The sequence below is a fragment of the Strix uralensis genome, chromosome 12, assembly GCF_047716275.1.
Source record: "Strix uralensis isolate ZFMK-TIS-50842 chromosome 12, bStrUra1, whole genome shotgun sequence".
NCBI lineage: Eukaryota > Metazoa > Chordata > Aves > Strigiformes > Strigidae > Strix > Strix uralensis.
The window spans coordinates 2,767,277-2,790,561 of record NC_133983.1 but is presented as its reverse complement, the minus strand read 5'-3'; the positions used below and the strand labels follow the sequence as shown (position 1 = coordinate 2,790,561).

The 23,285-nt window shown below is 44.8% G+C and overlaps 1 protein-coding gene across 2 annotated transcripts; it reads right to left on the bottom strand.

Moving 5' to 3' along the window:
• Positions 1–227: 227 nt before the first annotated feature.
• On the bottom strand, positions 228–22,816 carry ZDHHC1 (zDHHC palmitoyltransferase 1). 2 transcript variants are annotated; one of them, XM_074881823.1, is made up of 11 exons: positions 22,695–22,816; positions 20,081–20,299; positions 17,504–17,679; positions 16,772–16,873; positions 15,805–15,929; positions 15,307–15,465; positions 11,743–11,855; positions 5,568–5,653; positions 4,877–4,970; positions 3,766–3,874; positions 228–3,424 (listed from the first exon to the last, which is right to left on the bottom strand). In XM_074881823.1, the coding sequence occupies exons 2-11, from the start codon at positions 20,297–20,299 to the stop codon at positions 2,889–2,891; spliced, it is 1,719 nt and encodes a 572-aa protein (XP_074737924.1). In that variant the 5' UTR covers positions 22,695–22,816; the 3' UTR covers positions 228–2,888. The 2 variants fall into 2 exon arrangements, with proteins under 2 accessions (XP_074737924.1, XP_074737925.1); XM_074881824.1 differs by having other exon boundaries at positions 22,568–22,780.
• Positions 22,817–23,285: the final 469 nt, after the last annotated feature.

Here is a 23,285-nt window from a genome sequence, read left to right as displayed (position 1 = left end):
GTTGGGCGTTGGAATGGGCTGCCCAGGGCAGGGGGGGAGTCCCCATCCCTGGAGGGGTTGAAGAGTCGGGTTGACCCAGTGCTGAGGGATCTGGTGGAGTTGGGAACGGTCAGGGTGAGGTTCATGGTTGGACCAGATGATCTTCAAGGGCTTTTCCAACTGAGATGATTCTGTGATTCTGTAACTGGGCAGACAAATTAATGACTGCAAAAAAAAAAAGAAAACAATTTAGCAAAGGGCGTAGAAAATTTTATTGTGGACAGAGCTACTAAAGAGCTCCATACATGACTTTGGGACTGGTTCTGTATGGACAAAGTGTAAGAAAACACATGAGGGGCTGGAGAGAATTTACCAATGGCTGCTTGGTGGAGGCACAGCTGGCCACTGAAAACCCCGAGCCCAGCATGACTGCAGGGTGTAGTCTCCTCAGATGACAGCAGACATGAGGAAAAACAACTGGACGGACTTTGTCTAAGTGGGATCCATCAGTGAGCAGATGTCCTGGTCTCTGCAGACAAGCGGTGCCACGTCTGCTGGCCCACAAGGGCTGGACCCTTTTCCAAAGGGTCACACTGCCAGCGGGTACCACTGGCCACAGCAGCAAGGGAAGCTGCAAGGAGTGTGACCACAGGCCAACCCTTCCTGCAAATTGAGACAATGACTTCCACAGGAGACTTCACTTTTGCAGATCAATGGCTCACGTAATTTGATGAAGAGTCAAGGCTCCTCATTCCAGCTCCGTCAGGAGTCGAAAATCAGACAACAGAGAAGGATGGTAAGAGAGCCCTTTAAAGAAGCCCAGGGTCAGTGATTGTACCTACCCTGCCTTGTCAGAATTTCCCAAGGACTGTCCCAGGGAGGGCTTGGCCTGGATGGTCCTGGCTCTGAGCCACACTTACCCCATGAACCCTTCAGCAAAGGGAGGGCTCCAGCTTCATCTCTGCAAGGATCATGTGTTTTCAGGAGCAGCCACAGCACTTTGTCTTCTCCCTGAAGTCAAGAGCTACTTGAAATGTCCACTGTATGAGCCCCACACAGCGTGGTGCTGGCCAGGTGACGGTGCTGGGGTGTTTGCTGAGGGAGCTGGGCCCGCTGTTGGCACTCAGGGGTGCTCCTGGAATGGGCTGAGGCTTTCAACATACAGCAGCCACCCTCCTGCCTCTCTGCTGAAGTGAGCTCTCCAGAAGGAAATCTGTCTGGGCCTAAAGCTCCAGGGGAAGTGGACTTTGTGTGGACCTCAGAGCAGTGCAGAAGCCAGTGTGAGTGCTGGGATGATGGGCAACAGCCAGGCTGAGAAGCGTGCACATCAAACCCGGGAGTCCAGCCTGCCTGCCCCACGCTGGCCATGCCCAGAGGGCATTTGTCCTGTCCTGTCCTGAACCATTCCTGATGAACGGTCCCAGTCTGAGCTAGGCAAGGTTAGGAACAGCTTAGCTCAACCCACATAGTACCCCACTTTGTCTTGTCCTTCCCTAACCTGCACCCATCGTAGTCTGGAGAAAGGGTTGGTTCTGGTTTCTATACATCAAAACATTTGGTAGGGTGATAAAGACTTCCCAGGCTTCCTCTCCTCTGCTGGTGCACACCAGCAGCGTGCAGCATCAGGGGCCTGTCCCAAAATGGTGCGAGAGGCCAAGCCAGGCGCTGCCGCTCAGGGCACCGGCCACGCCGGGAAGGCAGCGGCTGCGCAGGTGCCGCGACTGCCAAGTGACAAATGGTGTCAGGGACGTCCACGTCGGTGGCAAGGCCCGTCAGGACGTGTGTGTGGCTCCTATCCCGGGCTCTGAGGTTAGCTGGCTGCTAGGCAGATCTGGGCTGGCTGGCAGCCCCGGCCTCAGCGCTCAGCCAGGAATTTGGAACAGCCAAGAGGGCAGGGAAAGGCGAGGCGCTGCAGCACGGCGGCCCAGACAGCTCTCTGCCTCTCACCACCAGCGCAGGGTGCTGTGACTCGAGGCACTGGCTACGTGTCCCAGTGTCTGCTGCAGGATTTTTCTGCGCTCAGGAGACTGTGCTGTGGACTAATGTGGATCTGGCAACCCAGGGAATGGAAAGGTTTCAGGACGTGCTGTATCCCAGCGCTCCTGATGGGAAAGCTGCGCTGGGGGCACCCCAGGCTGCTGGGAAGGAGGAGCAGGTCAAACTACGCTGCCTTACAGAGCACAGGCTGGTGGTGGACTTGGCTTGAGGGTGCACAGTGGGAAGCTGTACAAGGACAGGGCAATCCTGAGGTTACTCCCTGACCACCTGCTGAAGCCCCTGGGCATGATTCAAAAACTGACAGGGTGTAGGCAGATGGGAAATTTAGTTTTCAGTGTGCAGGGAACACCAGAGACGCAGCCTTGTTCTTCCCCACAGGCTCTCCCAGAAAGTTACCACAGTAGTGGTGTGCAGGGGGCCAGGAGGGTACAGCCCCTTCCTATGCAAAGCACTCGAGTGCTCTCTAGCAACTTGCCTACCTCAGGTTTGCCACTTATTGCCACCTCCCTTTGGTTGGGTGGCAAGAAATGTCTCACTGCCGTCTGACAGCAAGCACACAGCACAGGGATGAGTCCCCTCAGCACTCTACGGAGTCCTAACACTGCAGTCCTTAACCAGCGGCGGCCCTGGACACATCCCTATCAGGGAAAACTGTTCCTCCTTGACAAGGAGAGTGGAACTGGGCGCAGGGGCACTCCTGGCTTAGCAAGAGGCAGAAACAATGATGCAACAGGGTTTTTACTGCCTCTCAGCTAGATCTGCTGGACGATGGACAGCATCAGGTAAAGGGACACTGCTACCTCCAGGGAAAAAGCCAAGCCACTGGAGTCAAGATCTTTGAACACAACATACAAATAGAAAGAGAACCTCTTGCCTTGTCCCCAGAGGCTATGGCTTTGGAAAGCTGATCACTAGGCCACTGTGGTGTTTGTCCTTATGTCCTTAAAGCATGGATCACGTCTGCCCACGTGCTGCTTGCTGGTGCATTTTCTGTGGTGTGGCTCAGACGTGCTCTCCCTGGGCTGGGGCTGAGAGACATGAGGTTCTCCACTGCTCTTACTTACAAACACAGCAGGAATCTTAGAAAAAAGTTCCAGGTCTCGTTCCACACATCTGTCTTTCTGGCAGCTTTTCCTTTTTACCTTGTGCCCAGAATACAGATTCTTCTTCCTGTCATCTCTGGGATTGTCTGTGGACAAGGGATAGTGTTGAGAGTTGCTCGAGTTATTCTTAGGAAGCCCACGAAGGGCCATGCTCCCAAGGCGAGTCTGAGCGACAGGAATCTCATCCATGGACTCGGCAGACTCTGAGTGATAGTCAGCTGGGGGTCCCACCGCCTGGATGAGGCCAATGCTGCTGGGGGGCACAGCAGCTCTCAGAGGAAAAGCTGGCACTGAGAGGCGAAGGCTGTGGGAAGATGAGGTGGCAGCAGCCGTGGCTGGGAACTCTACAGATGGAAAGAAAGGGAGAAGAAAGCTTAAGGAGAGAGAGGGACAGATCCCTCAGCCCCACAAAGACATCAATAAGCCCAGGAACTCTGATATGGCTGATCCACTACTGTTAAAGAAAATCATACATTTATTTATGCAAAATTAGAATTGAAAATGTACAGAATTCTACACTCAGCAGTGTACCTAATTCTGATCATTTTAGAGTATCTCCAAGAACTCATTTTCCCTTCTTAGGCAAGTTAATTTTCTGTCACTGCTGGGTTTTCACGACACACTTCATTTCTGTGTGCCAGCAACCAGAACTGCAGTCCAGAAGCAGACACTGGTGCACTCTCACCTGACTGGGGGTCTGGGAAAGAGGGCCAAGGTCTAGCGTGTGGTTTAGACCCGCTCTCCATTGCTGAGGAAGAAGCTTTATGTGTCTTCTTTCTTCTTTTTTTCTGTTGCTGTGAAAGCAAGTGGCCCAAGAGAAGGGAAGTCACTTCATCAGCCCAAAGTAATGAGACAGACAGGTTTTTTTAATTGCTACCTCTTTTTAATTCCTCCTGTTTTTAATAATGAGCATTGGGTATGACCAAAGACCAAGAATATTCTACAATTTAAGAGTGAGTTACTATAATGCAATGATAAAGAACAGGTATTTAATGCACACAATTATCTGCATACAGTGATCCTCTGGGTGTAGGTACCTTTAAGCTGTTGTCTCATACAGCTGCAGGATGTATGAGACACTGGCAGACAAATCCATTTGTAGAGCCAAACTAGAAGAGGGGACCAAAAGTCACATAACACAGGACTTCCCAAGAGAGAGACAGCCCTTGTCCAAAATACAAGTATAGTTGAAAAGGAATTTTTCTTATCATCTGGATGGTAAGAACTTTGATTAATAAGCTTGGAGAAAAGGGGGAGAGCACTACCACCTGCCATTTGAGCAGGGTGGGAGAGTATCTGGATATATGAAATATATAATATATATAATATATATATATAATGTGGATATGCATGAATATCAAGAGCACAGAAAACTTGACTGGACAGCTGTTTCATACACTCAAGCTTCATATCCACACACACCATCTTTCCCTGGGCAGATGTTTTAGCATCCATATCTGAATGTATAAACTGATGGATTTTGCTCGACAGAAACATGCACAGCCTGTTACATCAACAGACTAGTATAGATACAGTCACTGAGCGGCACTGGAGCAGCAAGACATTGTACTGCAGCTGTGTTACAGCCGAGCCGTGAGCTCACGAGGGAACTGCAGAATATATCTGATGGCATGTGTGAGCTGAGACACGAGTCACGTGGACGCAGCGACTGCAGGGCACAGCCATACCTGCAGGTACGCACCGAGGACAGGAAGGGGGTGAGCAGAGTCTGCACTAGAGTGAGCGTGCGCTCACGCACCGTGGTGAACTGTCAGCAGCAGAGATCTCCTGCTTACCTGAGAAGGGACTGCAAAGTGAAGAGATGGGAGGTCAGGAGAGGAGCTCTGCTCAGGGTCAGCTTCGTCATTGCGGACATAGAGCTTTGAAAAGCTAAAACACACGGCAGATATACAAGATCCTTCTCTTAGACACGACTTAACTCTGATGCCCACTTTGCTTGCGCGTAGACACCAGCCTGACCAAAGCATCTCCTGCCTTGCACAGCATTTCCAGAAAAACTTGCAGGGTAACTTTACCTGCACAACTGTGCAAAATATGAAGGATTTCCTCTCCCTTCCCCAGGAACATACATTAATAGGCAAGGATTAATTAAGAGACAAGGATGCTGTTTTCCCATGAATGCTTGCCTGTGTTATAAACTTTGCTGTTGTGATTCACGTTTTGACAAACTGAAATCATATTATGAGCTCAGTACAGGAATTACAGGACAAATCAGGCAGTAATTTTAATATGAAACAGCCTAAACAGAGTATTCTAGGAAAGATATTTTCCCAGGGGAGGGGAGGCAAGTACTCCTGCAGTCATTTACCCTCCTGAAACTCCAAGGTTTCACCATGCCTTGGTCAAAACATTGGTGGTCCCTATCCATCTAAGTACTTTTGTCTGAGGGTCCATCAGTGATTTTGATGACAATTTCCCATTCACCATACATGCTGCTGGGAGACTGCTATCTACAACTTTACTCACCCTTTTCCTGAAGTTACTGTTGAGAATTCCTCTACTTGAATACCAGGGTCTGTATAGCCAGGGTTACCTGAAAAAACTTCTGCTTCCTGAAAAAATAAAAAAATTAACATTTTCAGACCAGTATGGACACAGAGTGGACAAGAGGGATTTTCACTACAGAGATGTCTTCTTCCTCCTTCTTCAGCCACATGCCAGATATTTTCTGTCCTTACAGCTAGCAAAGCCAAAACTCAGCAGGAGTCTGCTGCTTAGGAAGATGGAAAACCAAGATTGAGACAATTAGAAGTCCCTGATTCATTCATTTAGTCCAGCCAGTATTTCACGTGACTCAAAATCAAATCAGAGCACACTTATGGAGACTAGCTTAATCATTTCTTAGGACCACATTCAAAATACCACTCAAAGCCCTCATCAGTTATACAGTTCAACCATAGGAGTTAAGCAGTGAATGTAAAAACCTTTTGAATTCAAAATGGTGGTGAGGAAAATGAAAGCATGCGACATACAAGAAAAACATAACGTATTTTCTGTTTCTTGTGTGAATCCTGTATGGCTAATACACACTGTTTTTCAAAAAAGAAATGTGATATATTGCTCATGTGCCTCAGGTATAGCTGAATTCAAAGTAATGCTATCCTGAACTTTAAAATTGCATACTTTCATAAACATAAGACTCAGTGAATAAGCCTCCAAAATCCAAGTGTCTGCATTACAGAAAAGGGCTCCCAGTTTTCCCTCAAAAGGACACACTTAAGATGGTCAGATGTGATGCAGGGTATGAAGCGCTATTGTCAAAAAGGATAAACCCCACTCAGGAGAACCTTGACACTACTTTTCAGCTGCTCTTAAACTTGAATAATTAGCAAGACAACTTCCTCTTAAACATTTTAGTGTGCAGTGACTATAAAGACACATACACATTTTAAGGCAACTTTCAGGTGGTAAAGACAGAGAGATTTTAAATGCAATAGGTATTAGCTTCCAAAAAACCTTAAACAAGCTCAGGAAGACCTATTCGTCTGAACAGCAAACTTGGGAAAATGAAGTCAAAGTTGGACATCCCACAAATAGGTTCCTGAGAAACCCAGGGCCTCTGCACTTCAACAAATTCATAAACAATCGACAAAAGAGCAGAACAGTGAGATGAAGTCTGGTGATGATAATCCCTCATGTAAGGCAATAAAAATGAAAGCCAACCGCAAAGACTTGCAGAAGATTCTTGCAATATTGAATTACGGGGTGATAAAAAGGCACACAAAAATCAATACTGCTAGATGTAAAGATGTAAAGTGATGCACATGGGAAAAGTAGCATAAACTTCTCATACAAAGCAATGGTCTCTGAACTAGAAAAGAATTCATGGAGCTGCACGTTCAGTGGCAGCCAAGAAATCATTTCAGATGATAGGAATGAAAAGGGAAGGGGAAAAAAAGAAAAAAAGAGAAAAGAGAAAATAGTTTCGTATTACTGAATAAATTCAGCAAATTCAGCAGCAGCCTGGACACTGGATTCTCTATAGTGTTCCAGCATCTTCCCCACAGAAAACCTGGAAGAAGGTACAGAGAAGAGTGACAGGATCAATGAAAGGCATGGAGCAGCTTCTGTACAAGAAAGAGTGCAATGGGCCAGGGCTCTTCAGTCAGGAGAGGAAATACTCAGGGCAGGTATGAGTGGACAAAGCAAATGGGGAATAATTGTTTACCATCTCTCTAACACAACATTTAGGGAGCATCAAATGAAAAAAATCAGGTAGCAGTTTCAAAAGAAACAGAAGAAAGGCTTCATTTGTGACACAGCATGGAAATAAGCTGTAGCACTCTCTGCCATCTCTGCTAAATGTTACATGGATTCAAGAAGAAATGAGAAAACTTTGTGTGAGAAACCAGTAAATACAAAGCTATGCAAAATTTTGTGCTCCAGAAGGCCCTGACACATATCACCAAGTGCTGGGAGAGGGTACTGGGGAGTACAGCTCCTGTTCTCTCAGCATCCACAACTGGCCGGTGTCACAGCCAGCACACTGGCCTGACCAACTTCGGCCAGCCTTCTCTACACACCAGAAGAGATACTTCCAAAATTACTAGCTGTTTTTGAACATCTTGGCATCAACGTCCAGAGTCTCAGAACTCGTGTGATTGTTAGATAAGAGAGTGCCAAACTGGAAAGACTTCAGAACTGTTGCATTTTGCAACATGCTCTAGGTTTCGTTGGTCTTGTAAAGGAAAAAAAGAGGCGGAGAGGAATTTGTAGCTGGTTTATAGGTGGTAACATAAAATTTGAAGGGAATTGGTTTAGCAATCCTAAACATTAGAACTTTCTGATCTGAGAATTATGCTATTTGGAGCTATTATAGGCAGGGTTTATTCAAGTGCAGGACTAATAACCTGCAGAAATTGACCACATATATTTCAACTAGAACTTGTAACTCAAGTCAGATCATTGCTCATCATCGGCTGAACAGCAAACGTACGTAAATGTTTCCTCACATCTCCTTGGGGACCAAATTCTTAACATGTACATTCAAGCCTCATGCACCTGAGTCACAAATGAAGGAGACCAGTGACAAATTCGTGTCACTGTAAGCATACAGGCAACAGGTCCTTTCAGAGGAAAGCACGCCGTTGCTGAAATGAGCTGCAGCAGGAGACATCCTGGTAAGACTGCGTGGAGTAATTGTGAAACTGTGATTCGGAGTAACTGAAAACGATCAGGATACAATGTCCACAGCATGCACACAGGACTGCAGGACTGGCATGTCAAAGGAGATTAATAAATGATACATCTTGAGAATAACATGAACAACTTCTTTCCAAGCAGGGAATGAAAGAGCTTTTTAAAACCCATTTTGTTCATTTCAGCCTTCTATAAATTATATATAACCAAAGCAGTTACATGAAAGAAAGCAAACTACTAGAGCTGACTAGCAAAAACAAATGAAAGAAGTCTCAATCAATAGAAAATACAATGTTCTCTCAGTGTGACAAAAACTACAACCACAGCACAAAGTCCCAGCCTCCCTCCACGCCCACAGCCGTCAGCAGGACGGCCAGCATCGTTCAACTGCCACAGCAAGACAAAGCCATCCTTTGCATTGGGTTGTTAGGATTCAGCTCTTACTCTTGCTGAAAACAGACTGCTCAATCGACAGCCCACCCAAGTTCATTGCCACCTTGCAAATCCTGGGCATGCTCAGACCTCCTCTAGAGGCTGAATACCAGCTGTGTCACTGGTACTGTCACTCATACCCTGCATCACTTGGTACTCTGACCATCTTAAGTGTGTCCTTTTGAGGGAAAACTGGGAGCCCTTTTCTGTAATGCAGACACTTGGATTTTGGAGGCTTATTCACTGAGTCTTATGTTTATGAAAGTATGCAATTTTAAAGTTCAGGATAGCATTACTTTGAATTCAGCTATACCTGAGGCACATGAGCAATATATCACATTTCTTTTTTGAAAAACAGCGTGTATTAGCCATACAGGATTCACACAAGAAACAGAAAATACGTTATGTTTTTCTTGTATGTCGCATGCTTTCATTTTCCTCACCACCATTTTGAATTCAAAAGATTCATGGTTACAACTGTGGGGTGAATTCAGCTCTGTTGCCTGCTGCAGCAGCTCTTAGCATCCACTTCGGTGACAGCAAGTGCCCTAAAACGTTGCCTGGCTGGAAGGGAAGCAGAATTGGACAGGAAAAAATGGTTCTTGTCCCAGGGAAAGTGGGTCTGTTGCACATATTGAGGCTGAGAGTGAAGACTAGGTTCATTTTAACCAGACAGTGGAAGAGAGAAGCAATATTGAAATGTGAGGGAAGCTGAGTAAAATCCATGTTTATTATTTAAAATCAAACCTCATCAACCTGAATCAAAGCAAGTTCAAAGCTTCAGGAACGTGACAAAAATATCACATCCCAGCTGGCCTCAGTATGAAAGCCAGCTCCCTGGTATGAATGCAGTTATGGAATAAAGCATCGTTTTTGGTTTAGTTTATATTTCTTTGGACTGCTATGCAACCGCCTACAGAAAAAAACTGTTACTTGCACATGCCACTTTGGATATAGTAACAGAGGCAAAGGCTGTATATGTCCAACTGTTTTGCATTTTTTGTGACATCCAAAGTGTGCAAAATTAGGGTTTTTACTTTGTGCATGTCCTGAGAAGGATTTTACAAGCACATAAGAATCCTTTAACCTGAACAAGAATCCTTTAACCTGAACAAGAACTCTTTAACCTGAACATAGACAAAGACTTAAGCACAGACAAACATGGAAAAGTGAAGCCAAAACCAACACCCAAGCTTGAATAAGGCTCAAAAACAAGGATTAAAGGGGAAATGCATGTTTCTTCTTATTCCCTATACTGAATGAACACTTAAGACAAAAGTGGGAAGAGGATGATTCCCATTTTATGCTTGCAACATCTTGGATCCATTACAAAGGATTTCTGTGTTCAAGCTAAAGAAGGCTGTAGTCAACAGAGCTTACAAAAGGCAAGTCACTTGGTGTACTCCTACTCCAATCTATTTGTTTGTGTTTATCTCTGGTTGCTATGTAAGAAACAAGGAAAATCTGGTGGGTTAACATTTTTCTTGACAATGTTACTCGGCATCATCCAGTCTTTCTTGTTCCCCAAGGTACTAACTGCAGACGGAACTGAAACACAGAACTCCTTTTCACCCTGCTTCTTGCAGGCTTGCTGCTTCAAATTAACCGTATTCACACGTATCTAGATAAGCACCAGCACAGACAGGAGAACATCACTGAATGGCTACATCCCGAATGTGCACACACACAGAGTCCACCCCTGCTCAAATATATTTTCAGTATCAACCAGAATTCAGTAACTAGGAAATGATTAGAGTTAATGCTTTATTATTGTTTTAATTTTCACAGTAAGCAAAGCTCTATGACACAAAGTGCCAAATATTTTTGTTGTTATGGAAACCTCTGTTTAAACTGAAAGTTCAACTTTTCCAAGACAGTAAAAAAATGTATATGAAAAGCTAGGGTCTCCATATTATACAGAACGGAATTAGCTCACCTTCCCCTTTGCTTTGATAGGGAAAAACTGAATGAGTCCAGAGAGATCCCAGTACCTCTACACAGAATACCTGGACAAAGCTTGGATTTAATTAATTTCTAATGAAATATAAAGCTGCTCGTATAGTAGGTAACTTACTTGCATAAAACTAAAAGTTACATGGGATCGCAGAATCGCACGATAATTTAGACTGGGAAAAATGTCTGGAAGTTTCTAATCGAACCCCCTGTTAAAGCCAGTATAGAATTTGTCCAGTCAAATTTTGAGTAACTCCAGAGATAGAGCTGCCTTGCAGCAAAATAAATTACACTGAACCTCTCAATTCACAGCGGAATACATATGCCACTGCAGAGTGTAACAAGCCTTAAAGAGCTTGTAGAGCTCTTTTTACAGAGATACAGCTCAACGTCACAGTAATCACAAGGACCCTTATCACTATGTAGACTCAATTCAAAGAAAAGCAGATATCTGGGTCATTTCTGAACATGATTGGTGTCCTTTTCCTTTTCAAGATGCTTAAACTATTTGGTGTGATTAGCTGCTTGATGATCAGCCCCAGCTTCTCCAGCCTTAGAGCCTGTCTCACTTTTAGTCAGGACCTGCGATACCACTCACATAAACCAGTCAGACGTGCACTGCCCCTGAAACAGATGGTCCTGTCCCTTCCAGGGACAGAACCCTTCCCATTCTTCAGTCATCCTCGTCCGTGCTGACACAGGCATTTATGTGACTGCTTGGTGAACCAAATGGGAGGGAGCTGGGCCAGCTAAACACGAGTTCAACTATTTTTTTTAATATTCTTACCCAGATGAGTTCCCCCACCCTGTTCACTGCATGACTGTAACAAACAGATGTGCTGGCAGAGGAGAATAGACAGTGCAGGGCCCAAAACAAGTGGTGGAGGAAGAGAGTAGGTGGGATTGGTTCCTTTGAAAGCAGTACTTGATTATGCCTAAAGTGTTCATCAAATTACAGGCCTTATGCTCTCTCACATCCTACTCAACTCCACCAAAGTACCTCTAAAGTCTTATCTTTAGCAATTGCTTTTAAATCTGGAGCTCACAAAAGTGAAGCAAACTTTACAGTGAGGATAAGCAAGGCTGGTTTTGAGAAATGGACTGAAAGTACAAGTACCTGACTGGGTCTCACTTGAGAGGGACAAGACTCCAGTTGCTTGTCTACCTCTTTCGCCTCTTGCTGGGGACGCTGCTGCAGGATGTACTCATACGTAGTCAATTTGTTCCACACTGGGAGGAAAGAAAGAGCCGTCAGTGCAGGAAAGGCCACTCCCTGATTACACTTACACAAACAGTCTCAATAACTATACAATCAGATAGTAACTATAAACATGAAAACACTGATACTCTGAGCCAAAAGTACCTTTGCACTGTACATCTTACTATATCCTTTATTGTCATCGTCACAACACTTTTTCTTAGTCCTACTACTCGTCTAAAGTCATACATGGCACAGCCTTCTATACTGTAGTAATTTGTTCAGCTCATTTCAGAGCAAATCCATTATTCATACCCAGTAAGGGTAGGATCTGTATTGTACAGAAAGCTCAGTGAGTAGTCAGAAGGTATGTGATGCTAAACGGAGAAAAGAAAATCAGCAGGTTAGTGTGTCCTGTAGAAGAGATTGAGACACTTAATGTCCAAAACAGTGAGCATCAAATGCACAGCTTGCCTCGTGCCAAACAGATGTGCCCAGAGTTTACATGTGCCTGAGTGCATGTGCTCATAAGGTCCCACACACAAACACATCTGCTCCCACGAATGACCAAAAGCAATGTGACATTTCTGAGCAGCTTGGTTTCTTCATGAGACCCAAAACGTTACGAGGATCCAAAACTCAGACATTCTTCCCACAGTGATCCTGTTACGGTAGGTATTTTTCGAGCACAAAACCCAGAAATGGATGCTGAAGGTTATTAGTGCACAGCCTGGTAGTCATTCTTCCTATTTACAGACTCATAGTAGTCAAAGCAGATGCCTAGGATGTGGAACATCCAGACTAAAGTCCTTCCTCTGCCTGAAGACATTTGTGTGAGTAAAATACTACCTCTCAAAACCATGCCCTAAACACAGGATTACTTCACAAGGAAGTGGGAGAGAGCAGAGAAGGTGCCCCTTCTGCTAAAGCAATGACCTTATGAAGAAATAAGAATTCAAGATCCATTTGGCCAGGAAGACAGAGCATAAAAATGAATACGAGTCTGCAGCCAAGTGATTGGTGAATGCACTTAACGGGGACAGTGCAGGGTGCTGGCAAATGCTCCTAGAACGGTACCGTGGGCTTTATTTGAGAAACAGAACACTGCTTCACGAGCAAAGGCCTATGAATCATTTCTCATTTAGAGTTTGTTGGTTTCTGAATACTTAACAGTGTAACTTTTAAAATATTTTAATTGAGCTATTTAGTTAAAAAATACTGCATTTGTCTGGCCAGATCACACTGCAGCATACACTGTGCAATATATAATCATAGCCTGTGGAGAGCCCATATGCTTTCCTATATTCCTTTCCTATATTCTCTACTATTTTTTCCTTTTTATTCTGCTTACTATTGGCCTCCCAGTATTGAAGAAAAAAAGATATCCTCCCTCCAAATTTATGAAGTGCTGTGCTTCACTGAATGCCTCTAGAACTGAGTCTCGGTCAAGACTGATAATTTTGAATACATGGAGCTACTATTTCGAGAATAACCTACTTCATTCCTTTTGAGTGACAGCAGTGAGTAATTAAAATCAGGGCAGTAATTCTGAAAATTTCACTGTGCTTGTAACAAAACCAGATTCTAAAATTTTCATAGTCATACCTGATTTAAGCCAGGTTTTTTTATGTGAAGCTTAAAGTCAATAACACTCCCAGGGATGCTATTTTCTTTCTGCAATTTAATTATTTTAAAGAAAAAAGTTTTATGAAGAAATACTCATGAATAGTAATTACATTTTAATTGGTAAACTAGTCCCAAAAGAGGTTAGACAGTTCATTCCAACACTGACTACCTTAAAGCATTCAGATGAGACTACTGACAATTACAGCTGTGAAATAAGAGAAATTTAAACCAGACATACTCTGTCTATCCCCCTGAATCCCAGTTGCAAGTTGCATACTCATATGTATAGGCTTCAATATGGTAACATTGCTCCTTTTAAGCAAGGACTTACACACCACACTTCTGCACAGCTGGAACCAGTTTCAATAGGGTAGCAGATTTTAATGTAATAAAATGTTAACAAAAATTAACAATAATTAAATTCTGTTTCCATGTCAGTCATAAAGATTTAAAATTGGGTCGGAAATAAAAGTTAATTTGGCTCAAAATTTATTCTGAAAGAGGAAAAAAAATTCACCCCAAGACAACCAACAAAAAATCCCCCGAACCCTGAGCAGAACTAGTGTGACACATGCATGTTTCTGTCTGACAAGAGAAAGCATGTCTTTATCCCAAGGAGGGAGCACCCTCTTGTGGAAGTCGTACACAAAGACGGGATAAACACCGCTCAGTACTAAACCATACAATTCTTTCTTTTTCATCCAAAAGAACTCTTGGAGCAGCCCCAGCTTTGTTATGCTTTCAGTCATTCTACAGTGCTAGATCGACCGTTGAAATCTCCAGGCATCGCCATTAACCCAGCAAAACCAACTTTTGGTTCCACCAAGAAAGCAAAATTGCAGCGTGACCAAATTTAAGGTAAACTCAAAGAGGCTGTAAAAGGAAAACAACCGTCAATGACCTCACTGACCGTAACGTTAACGCCAGCTGAGGAACACTCACCCATAAAGTGCTACACTTCAGCAGTGCAACTATTTTGCTTCTGGAGCTGCACTGGTCTGTGCTGACCTAGTTTGTGTTGGCATCTGCATCGCTGTTAAGTGACAACTAAAAAATCCATCCAAGGATCCTCTGTAACCGCCATCCTCATTCCTCTTCCACCACATCCCTTCTTCCCTAGTTTTGGCACCACTGACTACTGCAAGTGTAAGATCTTTTCTCATCATGATTTACGTCAGGCAGCCAAATAGCATTGGCTCTGTTTTAAACGATGGCTGAAAAAAGGTTTTTGATGCCCATCTGTACACAAACAAACATAAATATCCCTTCTTGACTGAGCAACAAGTAGGAGCCTTTCTGAAAACCTCCTCCTCTGAATTCCACAAGTCTTTTTGTGCAGATACGGTACAACTTCCATAAAGGGACCTTGACCTGGACGTCAGGCCTCCTATTAGAAATTTAGCTCAGTATCATGCACATTTCTATGGGGTAACAAAGAAACAGGCTCTCTCACACAACAGAAGTACTGGGAGGCACAGTGAAGAGACTCACAAAAGCCCGTATGAGGAGCCAGTCTGAATGTGCCATTGCTGGCATTGAGCTGGAATTAATCAGTTCATCCCACCTGGCCTCTCTACCACTCTCCCACACACTTTAAGTTCCAGGATAACAGCTTAGACACATGAATGCACAGGCCCAACGTAAGCCCCATATTGCACATGCAGTGATAAGCCTATCTGGTACTGGGGGAAAATCAGAAGTATAATGTTAAATCCAAGTCTTCTACCTTTTCAATGGCAATCTTGCACAATGTGTGTCCATTTGTGACACGGGTGAACACACAGGGAATGCAGAAGGAGTAGAAGAAGCTAAGCAAAAATGAAATGGGGATGCAGGTGACAGGAACATAATACCTACTAAGATAGATGTGAAAGGTCAAGAGGTGGCCTAGCAGGATCACGGTCAGTAGGCTCAGAAGAATAAAAATCCCAGCCGTGACCAAAATGGCAGATGCCCGAGTCTCAACAGGAGCTGCAGGAAGAAACACAAACCAGCGGTCTGTGTGGTTCTCTAGAGCTGTAAAACAAAAAGAGTTGGAGGTAAGTAGATTGTCCAGGTATTAAATATCTCTAACTAAGCTCTACAGCTGGAAATATTGCTAACTTAAAAGTAGCTGCAGACCCATTATGCACTGGAGGCCTAAGAAATCTTGTGTCTGCAAGGTCTTTAGGAAGAGCGGTTAGCTCTGTAAGAAAAGACATTCCGTCCAGCTGAGCAGAGATACCCTTGCAGAAATATGAAATTAAAGGAGTAAGGAACCGAGTTCCTCCTCAGCGGGAGAGCCGACAGAATCCAACCCCATATCGAGATACGCTGGCTGATTCACAGGATGCTCAACTGAAGCACTGCTAGTACCATCGAAGTGCTGGTCGGAGCGAAGCATCGTGGGGTCAATGAAGAACTCCACAAAGACGTAGCAAGCGACGAGCAGCAGAAGCCCAAGACCCAGAATGGCCGACAGCACGCTATTCAAAAAGAGCCTGCCAAGAAGGTGAGAAGTCTGAGTGTCTTCAATAACATTACACAACAAATTCAAAATCCCGACCTCTAATAAAGACAGAGATACAGACAGCTATCCCAAATTACTGGGACGTTTTCTTACACTTACGATACTGGTTAACAGTCTTACTTTTGATTTGTCACCCTGACTAAAATGTGACCCTTTAGAGCAACTATGGTTACAAAACAGTCAAGTATATCTAGGACAGACAAAGAGCTCCCCGCACAAAATCTGGAGGCACTGTAACATGGCCCCCAACAGTAACAACTCTTTGCTTTCCATGTGGTTTTCATGCAGGAAAGTAAACTGAGAAGCAATAATCAGTGATACCCTCCTTATACTTTATCTTAAACCTGGCACAGATTAGAGGTATACCTATATGCTGCTGTAATTCTTGCCAGTTGGCAAGTCTCGTAGGGAAAGCATGCAATCTGGATGCAGGTTGTTTCAGAGACAGGAACAGCAGGATCACGGTTCTATTCCCACTCCAGCTCACAGAAGCATTAAGGACACACAATTAACATCCCATAAGCTTTTCCTAATACCAAATAATAAGATTATGTTCTCTGTTTTTACTCGTAGATGTTCAGCTACAAAATTCTAAGCGTAGGAGTTTTATCCCTGATTATTTGAATGTCATAATCACGCTTGCATTTTCCATCTAGTTTCATCATGACTGATTTTATTCAGCCAGGGTCTAAAAGAAAAGTGGTTCTGTGTGTCTGAGTACAGACTGGACTGAGACGCAGGAGAATCTTGGGAGGAGAAGGGGCGACATTACTGATGCAGTGTTGCGCTCCTGTCACAATGCCAGGCTCTTACCAGTAATTCCTCTCTCCCACACAGTTGTTGAGCCATTTGCAGTGGTGATCAAAGCCACACACACACTTGTTGCAAGTTCCACAGTGCTTTGACTTGGCACCCCTGCCAAAGAAAGGGTGGCGTTAGCATGGCAGCACCAGCTCATTACCATGACTTCCCAGTGACACAAATCCAGGGGACACAGCAGTAGAGATCCTGGTAAGAGTGAGAAAACCTTCTACATCAGGAATACTTCAACACCCAAACATATCAGCCATATCTGCGATCGTTACACCACAGTCCCAACCACTGCAAGGTTTGCCTTTCAATACACTGCATTATTTCTAATTTGGAGATCACTGATTTCTTATTTGAAACTCTTCAGCAGTTCTACAAAGCTGGATCTTAATGTCTGCCCTCCAAGCATTTCCTGCTACCTCATTAGCATCTAGCCAGATACAGGCACACACGCACAAGCTACACGTCGTTAGGTCAAACACCAACATCCAGGTAACATGGAACAGTACAGTCCTCTCCACACAACACAGGAGCAGTTAAACACAACGCAGAACCACGCACACATTTGACAGCAGGCACCTACCCAACTAACTGAACCCTGCCACAGGATGAAGTTTAACTTGCACTACAGAGCTTCAGGCTCAACGTCAACCTTATAGCCTAACATTAAAGACTAACAGTGAAGTGTAACGGTGAAGAAGACACAGTAGTAGAGAGAAAAGAGGAGATACTTACACATCTACATCACAGACATGGCAATGATGGTTTTCAATGACATGTGCATGTTGATTACGATTGAAGGTGGCCAGAGGCCCTAGATAGTTTTTTTCTCGCACATTTGCATCCGCAGGATCAATGGAGACTGCAGTAAGATGAACAACTAAATGGTAGATAAAACACACTCCTGGACACTGAAGTACACAGTTAAGGATTGTATGAGTGATTTAATGCATATATTTTTATCCTTAATAGACAAGGCCTACAGGTGAGAAATATATGGCTTAGAATTAGAAATCACTATATTAATTGCAGCACATTAATCTGAGCTTTATTAACAGAGAATTTGCGCTGTAATAAATATCCTCTGGAACAAGATAACTAAATCTCCAGGAACAACTCTTCTTACTACGTACTACTCTGCCTCACAGAAATGTCCTTCCTACCACAGGAGTTTTTAAAAATTACCTTGACTTACCAGAATCTGACCCCACGTGCAGACTGTTGACATAGGTCCACGTTTCTTAGTCCATACAGACTCCTTGGAAAGGAACAGTCAGTTAAGGCTGTGCACACGCCCCTTCACAAGACCAAACTTCCAAGAGAGAAAAAAAAAAGTCACATCAAGGAATTAGTACTCATCACCTTGCTTTCCTTAGTCAGAATCCCAATGAAGAGGATCACCCATTTAAAGAAGGCTCCTCCACAACTTACAGACAGACAGTATCCAGGATTTATCATTGTTTCTTGAAATATTATCTGTTTGGATTCTTACTTGTAAACACAGTAGCAAATACACTTTAGCAGTACTTCTGATCAGACACCTGAAGTAACTGCTGATATTTGGAAACAATATACTAATATGTAAGAATATATAAATACAAAGCAGCAACCCTGTGTGCCTGGAGTAGCACTGCACTTGCAAGTTTGCTTCTCAATATATTGCAACTGAATGAGCCTGCGTGCAAAAATTCACCTTCCAGTTTATCTGTTATACACACAGATGTGCACGTCATTGATCATACTAAGGCCTGTGGAAAACAGGGCAGCGTAGTAAGGGAAAAAAAAGAGGTCTTTGAGAGGTCTAGCTGACTGAAGCTCTCATGACTGGTGTAGCAGAACAGGAAGGGATTTGCCTTTGACACAAAAGAGACATTAGTGCTTTATTAACTGGTGGTAAAACTTTGGGATACATTAATCTGCTGAATTAGAGTGACTTTAGATTGAGTTATGAAGATATTTGGTAGACAAATTCACAAGGTTTGAACTGTGATAATACCAAGGATTTGGGTAAGATAAGTAGATGCAAGACCACTGTGAGCTAATGATACTAATGCCTAAATCACCCAGGTGTAACGAAAACAATGACAAGCAAAAGCATCCCAAACATATCAAAGGCTCCAAGGACATACATAAGTCAGATGTATAAATGATGTAAGTGCATATCCCATCTCTTCAGAACTTTTCCCAAGATTCTCTCTATAATATTTCTTGGTTATCTGGTTCTGCTAAGAACGCAGTAAGTGGCACTGAACCACTTAGTCCATTTTATTTTCACCAGGAAGATGTCACCAGAGAGATGACAAAAGCAAACACTTGCTCACAAATTATAAACCCTCACCAGATTGTTAAATACTAAATTGTATCTCAGGATACCCCCTTCCAGTCTGTCACTCCCCAGACAATCTAGTCCACCAGGAGCCAGGACCTGGCCTTGAGGAAGTTCCTTCCCTGGGCTCAGGTGACAGTACAAGGTGGCACTGGGAGCACTGGGATTGATCCCCAGCACATCCCACCTCTGGTCCCTCTCCTTCCAGTAGCAGCAAGCTCACACAGCTCTAGGGAGGTGGATTGGGGACAGGAGGTGGAAAACACATTGGGCTGGACTGAGTTAGGCTTTGCTGGGCAGCACACAAGACAAGATGCCTTCACAGTATAAGCACCTCATCTTCTGATACTGCCCACATTTACAGGATAATTAGACGTGTATTAAACTGCTGCTCAAGACTGTCCCACGATAGAGTTCTCCTCTGAGGTTCACACTACACCACCTTGTCTTTCACTCACAGATTTTATACAGAGGACAGGGGAGGGCCCTGGGAGAAGATCAGTGGCCAGCTATCACAAGTAACCACACCGTATAATCATAAACATATAAAGCTGCCTTCCAGGACTCAGTCAGTCAGCACAGGGAGGCATGGCTGCCCATCGCAGCAAGGATGTTTCAGGAGGGGCTTTTTTAGTACGACTCCCCTCAAATCCTGCAGCACACTTGTAGAAGAATAATATAAAGCAAAGGAGACACATAGGCAGAAGTAGACAGCAGAAGAGACTCGGAGGCAAAGATAATAACCTTAACAGAGGGAGATGAAGACAAGCAGAACATTAGTGACCTACCTAAAGTTGAAGGGCAGAGAGGATTCAAAATAACTGGTTTTTATAGGCAGGAGAAGATCAAGATTGTGGTTATAGTTCAGAAAAAGATTCTGGCTCAGCTGCTTTCTCCTATGCTTTCTATGCTACCTAACAACTATTTTTAAAAAATCCCAATAACAGTTTATTACAGTCCATGTTCTCCTCTTGACCAAAGGATACAATATAGCCAGCGGGCAGCCAGTGGCGGGGCAGGAGAGGAACCAGGATTCCAAAGCCAACCAGCGCAAAGAAGAGGTACAGCAACCAGGCAGTAATCTGGAAAAGGTGCAGAGGCCAGCTCCAGCCATTCCTTCGAGCGCGTTGGACCTGCACCTCAGGAACAGCTTCGCCCAAATTCTCTGGAGCTGTCTTATTAGGAGGTTTATTGCAGATATTCATCTACAGAAATCAAAAGTGGAAAACAAAAAACATGTGATACAAAAATATTGTGACTGAGCCACGGTCCTGGAGATATGCTCCAAGGTGGATAGGAAGTTGGAGAGACTAAAATGACAACACATCTGAGGAGAGACTTCTCTCTGCAAAGGGGATTTATCATTCATAGTGACAAAAGGAAAAAAACAATTACACGCTCTAAAAGCAAGTGTTGATGTCTGCGTGAAACAACAATGTCCCAAACTTTCAGCTATGGGAAACTTGCAGGTTTTGCCAGTCTTTAAATGGATCTAGACCTCAGTTGAGTAAAAAGAGCAAAAAGGGTATTTTGGTGGCAGTCCGGAGATGGGAGTATATGCTCTGGTCGGGGGATGTGTTCATGTCAGAACACTGTTATGGATGACTGCAGAACAAATGCTTTCACCTGTCTCAGATATGCCATGTTTTCCTTCCAGTTAGTGCAGAGAAGTGTAGTGAGAGCGGGTGGCCCCACTGGAGCACGTGGTCTGGAACCACAATTTAGCACTACACAGCATCCAAGAAAACAGAGACTCCTTTGTCAGCAACAAAGGAAGTGGAAAGACTAGAAATTGAAAAAGTGAACTTCAATGACAAAAAAGGGAAGAGAAGCGGGAGTTACTCTACAACACAAGTATAAAGCAGACTGTTCCTAGAAGAACAGAACAGAAAGTTACATATGCAGGCCATCCATGCAGGAAGCAGCTTGATTATTCAGCTGTCCTACAACGTCTGGACTCCTGGCAGGAGAAAGCAAGATTTAACTGCAAAGATGAGTTACGAACCATAACATGGAAAGTTCCTGATGTTTACGATTCCTGTTTGCACAGCTACGAGCTCAGAAGCAATTTCTTCTTTTTTCAATTCGTGTTGGATTATTAGTTGTTGCTTTTTGCTTGCTACGGACCCAGGATGAGCTTTAACAACAGAGCTGCTCTGCTTCATGGAAAACTCGGGTGCAACAGATACTAGGGAGTACAATACCGGCAGCAGGTCAGGGGTAGCACTACAAAAGCAGCACTAAAAAGCTCTGCTGGACCTGAGCTGACTCGAGGTATCTCTGCACCATGCTCACTGTTCCTTAGTAACTAACGAGGATGTTAAATTAACATCTAACAGGGATAAGCAACTTCAATTAGTCTGATTAACTTGCACATGAGTGTGCTGAAAGGAGGAGGTCTCTAGCTCACTTGCAGTATTTTTGATAACACTACCAATACCAGAAAAATGCCAAAGGGCTGGAAGACAGCAAGCATGCCAACATGCTGAAAGAGCGAGCAGAGTGATTCAGATCTTGGTACACCAATGGTCCTGCCTCAGTCCCAGGCAAAGGGCTGGAAATGTCTTTTGTGGTTAACTGGTAGAGAAGTAGTAAGTAAGAATACAAAAGAATGTCATTTATGCTCATTGGCACAGTCTTACCAACAAGCAGGCTGGAAAAAAAATAAATCCTAATTTCAGCCTTTGAAGAAATTAGTAGTATCTGCCTGCATTAAATTGCTACATGGCAACTGGCTCATCAACGACGAGCAACAGTTACTAATCATGTGATGCTTTTCGCATTAGGTTGCTTGCACATCACTCTGAGCTACCTGTTATGAAAACCACTCAGATTATTTGAAGAAATTCCCAGGTTTCTCCTTTCTCCTAATCAGACCCTGGCCAGGGGAGCCAGGCCTGCCCAGACCCTGGAATCCCTGTTTTGCTGCAAGATTGTGCTGTTTTATAACACCAGATGGTTTTAACATTATGTTAATGTCAAAAACTTCAGTACGACTCAACAGAAATTTTTACGTGGTGAAAGCTAGCGTTAAGCTACCTCCTGGCTGAGCTATCGCTAAGGCCCACAGCATCATCCCACAGCAGTGTTGTCTGGTAACAGCCTCACCAGAAGGAAGAAAGTCGCCTGTAACGTTTCATCTGTCCCATTTCAGAAGTGAAGTTCCCTTGCCTTTCCCTTACAACTCGATGGCTTCTCTTGCAGCTGACACACCGATTATCCGCCAAGACTGATGAAAAATAAAGCTATATGTGAAGAGACTTAAGTATACAGCATCTCCTCTTCCCTGTGCTGTGGGTACACCCGGCACTCCTTTCTACCCAGCTACAGAAAACACCGAATATAAAAAACAGGGCACAAAATCACCATCAGGGCTTACTCAGAGTAAGCCATAGACAGAGAGGAGGTAACTGAGTTGACGCAGGTTAACTATACTAGTTAACTATAAATCAGCCGGGAGTTATCAGGCTCACCCCTTCGGATGTCCGGCCCGCGGGAGGGAGCACCGGGGGCCGGGCCGGGCCAACGGGGTCCCGGGCAGCCGCTCTGGGGAGGCCCGTGCAGACCCCACCCGCGGCTCCGCCACCGCCCTTTCCTCACCTTCTCCCCGCAGAGGCGGTTGAGAGCGGCCCCGTACCCGCCTCATGCCCGGGCGGGTAACGGGGCCCCGAGCTGAGGCCGCAGCGCGGCAGCTCCCGGCGCCTCCAGCGGGCTCAGGCCGCTGGGCCCGTCGCCATGGCAACGGACGGGGCTACGGCGGGGCGCAGGGGACAAAAAGCGCCGGGAGCCAGCCGGCCGCTCTGTGGAGCGGGGGAAGAAGGAGCGAGGCCTCACCCCACATGGGCCCGGGTGTGGGGCCCTCGCTGGGCCCGCAGGCCCCGCGGGGCCTGCGGGCCCAGCGAGGGTCCCACACCCGGGGGAAACCTGGCTACTGCACCAGCTTTCTGAGAGGAAGCCTTTCCCCCCCCCCCACCCCCACCCGAGGACAAACCCTTCAGCCTCCTCGCATGGTTTGAGGTGGAGGCAGGGATTTTACAAGCTAAGGGCTTTATAACTGGTGGCACGGGGTAATTTGGATTGGAAAGACCTGCACCGTCCCTCTGTCCTGGCCTTTCATTGCTAAGGGAGGTGGCAAGCTGCCAGTCAGAGAGGGACCTGGGGGGGTTGACTGACAGCCGGCTGAACATGAGC